Genomic DNA, 4,437 nt, shown 5'->3' on the forward strand with positions numbered 1-4,437 from the left:
ATTCAACGACACCTCTGAACGCTTCACGTCTGATTCACTGACTATATACACATGGTCAAGGATGGCCGAGTTCTCCCCTTAAGACATCTGAGTTCCTGACAATCTGATCGGGCTCTGAGACAAGGCGTCGTGCAATATGCAAGGCATCTGAAACAATCTGGTTTGTTACTATGTGAATACAGTAAATACAGAACAGCCATAAATTCCAGCCCCTGCTCCCCCCTCCCGCAAAGCTTCCCCCCTCCCCCCTGCAACCAGCACCCAGATCTCTGAGCATCGCTCAATACTCCTGGAGTCTAGGGAGTGGTTTAAAATTTTTAAAAAATTTTTACTGCCAGGTCTGAACAGCAGTGTGAGATGTAGCGTCCCATCTTAAGTGGCTTCTGACTTCTAGGCTTCAGTTTAAGAACAGTATTTTAAGTAGATGATTTGCATTTGAACAAAGAGTTTTAAAAAGGAATGTGAAAGACAAAAACGCCAATCAGATTTTCCAGTCTTGCTGTCTGTAGACTCCCATAAAGTTAATTCGGGAGACAGTTCAGAAACATCTTAGGAGAGTATTAAAGTCTTGAGGAAACATTCGGAGCATTTCTGGTAGCAAGCTAAGGTCATTTTGTATAAACTCGAAAAAGTCATTCATTAAAATTAAATGTTTGCCATCACCTCGGAACTTTTTTTAAACCTCACCGACCCTTGCCTCTTCCATCTTTGCTTCCAGGACAGGGGTTACATTTGTAAAATATATAAAGAAAAATATAAGGTTACTTGGTGACCATATAGTGTACTCTAACAGCTGTCTGCAAATATTTTCACGATGATTATCCTTACTAAAAGTAAATCGTGGGGTAAAGATAGCTCAAACGTGACAAGGTTCGAATGGGGCGCACCAAACGCTATCTGCAATCCTTTTTGGCTACATATGGAAAAAAAAAGACACTTGGGATGGCAGAACTCTACACTCGGTCTGAGCTTTCTGCAGATTTTGCCAGATGAGCAGTTCAAGGGCTTTTGAGGTAGATGTGAAATCCACTTAATCAGGAATGCAACGGACAGAAGCAGCACCTTCCCCGCATGCAAACTGCCTGAAGTGTTTTTGGACAATTACAAGGACATTTCACCTAAATGAACAGCTAGTTCCAGCCCAAAGCTTCCCAAACACAGGGAAGTGTGTTTTTAAAAAGAAGATATATATATGTGTGTGTGTGTGTGTGTGTGCGCTATTACTTATCAGAAGTCTCCACACCACAAACTGTCTCTCACCCCTCAGGTTTTGGGGGTGGTTATAAATCCAATCTTGTCCATTCCCAGCCTCCTAGTGGAATATCAATTCCTCTCCATCAGATTTTACAAAATCACTTTGTTTTTGCCCTTTCCCAATAGCCACAGAGAAACAGTGGCTGTGGCCAGTCCAAAAAAGGAAAACAGGAGTTTATAAAGTTGCCCACGGGTCTCCCCCATCTGGTAGACTGAGGAAGATTGACTGCAGCAAAGTTCAAAGGTCATACATGGCAGATCTAAAAACGGAGTGGCAGCGGTGGCCTCGACAGTGCGCTTTCTGTACCCGAAGTAAACCGATATGTCCCGAGGAATATCTTCAGGGCAGAAAGGGAGTGGGGCAGTGCAGGATGCTAGGAAGGGAGCCAAGCCTGGGAGCTTCCTTCACCGGCTTCCAAAGCCCCAGGAAACGTTTCCAGGCACAAGGATGCTCACTGCCAAGCCACAGGGGACAGTGCAAAGCGTGGGTTGATATCGGAGGCTGACATCACCGGGTTTAATACATGGAATAGCAGCAGCCACTTGTGACAACTTTCCAACAAGTTGAGTAAACCCAGTGGAAGGGTCTCTACTGTTCTACCAAAAAAGTCAGGCTTTGGTTGGGGGTGGGGGTGGGGGGTTGCTTTTGTTCTTCCAGAAAAATACAAAACACATCCACAGAACCATAAATAATTTGGCGGCGATATATACACATTTAAATAATTAATTTAAATATCTTACACCTACTCTGGCATTCAACCGTCCATTTGAAGAAAGTGCACCAAGGGGACCCTCGGTACTCCCCTCCAGGGGGGCGCTAAGGGTCACAGCCTGGGGAGGAAGTGGGTGACCTTCATGGTGGGGGACACCCGGTTCCCCTTCTTGGCCTTGCCGTTCTTGCTCAGGGCGATGAACATGCCGGGGTGCCGGTCGCACTCGTAGGCGTTGTAGTTGTTGGGGAGGAGGATCTCTCTGAACCTGCACTCGTCGGTGAAGAAAGGCTGGGAGGGAAGGAGGAGCCGGGTCAGGGGCCATCGCGGGCCAAGGGACCTCTGGGGCAGTGGTCAGGGACTCCTCTCTCTCCCGGCCCCTCCTTGGCTGGGAGGTCCCTCCTGAGAAGCCAGGGTACCCAGACTTTCACGGGGTGAGGAGAGGGACCCCGCCAGTCCCCAGCCACCGCGACTCCAGGCACCTGCCCGGCACCTGGAAGCCAGACCAGTGCGTCTTCACTGGGTCCACCTAAAGACTGCCGTCCTGCCCACTGGGACCGGCCCCAGGGGCTCCAGGCAGCGGCTCCTGATGGCATCCTTGACCCACTGGCAAGTGACCACTCAAGGATGGCGGGAGCGCTGTCCCTGTCTTGGGGCTGGGCCTCTCCTTTGGGCTGGTGGGCGTCCCTGGTGGCTCGGTGGTAAAGAATCCTCCTGCCAATGCAGGAGATGCAGGTTGGATCCCCGGGTTCAGGAAGATCCTCTGGAGAAGGAAACTGACCACCCACTCACTCACTCCAGGATTCTGGCCTGGGAAATCCCATGGACAGGGGAGCCTGGCAGCCGAGGGTCTACAGGATCGCCAAAGAAATCCAACAGGACTGAGTGACTGAACGACAAGGGGGAGCGGCACTGCCTCAGGAGCGGGGTTACTTTCAATCCCGCGGCCCCACCGCAGCTCCACGATCCTGGCGTCGGACGGCCTGGAAGCGTCACGATGCTGCCCGGCTCGGCGGGGCCCACGGTACTCACCGAGCCGTACAGCCTGCCCCGGCTGCTCATGGCCACGAAGAACCGGCTGGCCACCCCGAAAATGCTCACCACCCCGCGCTCCACCGGCGACAGCTCCAGCAGGCCTGGGGGCGGGGCGCGGGTCATTCCCGGGCACCGGACCCTCGGCCCGAGCTTCCCACCTGGGCCCCTCCTCCCCCCCGGGACCCCCACTTCTGGGGGTGGAGATGAATCTAAATGGCCCTGCTCCCTCCGCGGTGCAGGCCGCCCCCCATGGGCCCCAGGAGCCCCGCGGGCTCGGCCCCTGTCCCGGCCCCGCGCCGGCCGCGCCCAGTCCGGGACTGCAGGAGCGGGGTGGCCCCCTGCGGCCCCCTAGTCCGACCCCGACGTGGGCGCGCGAGCCGCCCACTGCGGGTTGCCGGTGGCTGCGCCGGGCTCCCGGTGCCCACGAGCGAAGGCGCTGGAATCCGGCACCCAGATTCCGGACTTCTGAAGGCGGGAGGCGGGCTCAGCCGCCGGGTTGCGCAAAGCCAAGAGTGTTGGCGTCCCCGGCGTCTTTACGCCAGAGGGGACCGGACCCCGAGTCCGCTCCGGTTCCCATAGCCCAAGAGCAGGTGCCGGCGAGACCTTCCTGTGCGAGCTGGAAGGGGCGGCAGCTGTCCCGGGCCCCGACCCTCCCCGTCCGGCCCACCCCACTCACTGTCACTCGTGTCCGCGTGCACGCCGCCGATGCGGCCGTCGGGGAGCACCTGGAGGTGGAAGCCGATGCCCACGTTGCAGTACAGCCTCCGCAGCCGCTTGATGCCCAGCAAGTAGTCGCCGGCGCCGCTCTGGACGGCAGCCTCCTTGGGCTGCGCGGCCACCGGCAGGCGCGCCAGCGAGCGCGCCACCAGGCTCTCCCAGCGGCGCTCCAGCTCGGCCTCCAGCGTGCCGTTGGGGGCGGTGGGCGCGGCGGCGCCCCCTCGGCCGGCCCAGGGCGCCAGCACGGCCAGCAGCACCGCCGGGAGCAGCGCCGCCGCGGCCGCCCCGGGCCCCGCCATCCCCGCCCTCGGGCCGTGCGTCCGCGGGTGGGTCAGTGCGCCTGGGAAGCCGGCGGGCGAGCTCGTCACGGGGGGGCTTGCGGGAGCGCACTGCCTGGGCCGGGGCAGGTAGTGCCCGGCCGGGGCGGGGAAAGCGGGAGGCGAGCGACGGGGCCCCCGGACGCCGGGAGCTACCTGGGCTGCATGGAGAGGCGGGCAGCGGTGGCAGGACGCACGGCCCGGGCTGGGACCCTGCGGAGCGGTGCGCGCCTCCCTGCGCGCTGGGCCAGCGGCCGCCGAGCCGCTATATATAGCCGATAGCCACCCCCCCGCCCCCTTCTACTCCCGCAGGGGGCCGTTCGCGTTCGCCTGGGCGCCCGGGGCGCTGTGGCGCTCGCGGCGGCTGGTCGCAGGCCGCCTGCCAATCAGGGCTGGGGGAGGGA

At 58.9% G+C, this 4,437-nt stretch overlaps 1 protein-coding gene across 1 annotated transcript; it reads right to left on the reverse strand.

Annotated features, from left to right (window-relative positions):
* Window positions 1-2,078: 2,078 nt before the first annotated feature.
* Window positions 2,079-4,015, reverse strand: FGF4 (fibroblast growth factor 4). The gene is made up of 3 exons (XM_061407782.1): window positions 3,676-4,015; window positions 2,997-3,100; window positions 2,079-2,255 (listed from the first exon to the last, which is right to left on the reverse strand). The coding sequence occupies exons 1-3, from the start codon at window positions 4,013-4,015 to the stop codon at window positions 2,079-2,081; spliced, it is 621 nt and encodes a 206-aa protein (XP_061263766.1).
* Window positions 4,016-4,437: the final 422 nt, after the last annotated feature.

This window comes from Bos javanicus, chromosome 29, assembly GCF_032452875.1.
Source record: "Bos javanicus breed banteng chromosome 29, ARS-OSU_banteng_1.0, whole genome shotgun sequence".
In the NCBI taxonomy this organism is placed as follows: Eukaryota; Metazoa; Chordata; class Mammalia; order Artiodactyla; family Bovidae; genus Bos; species Bos javanicus.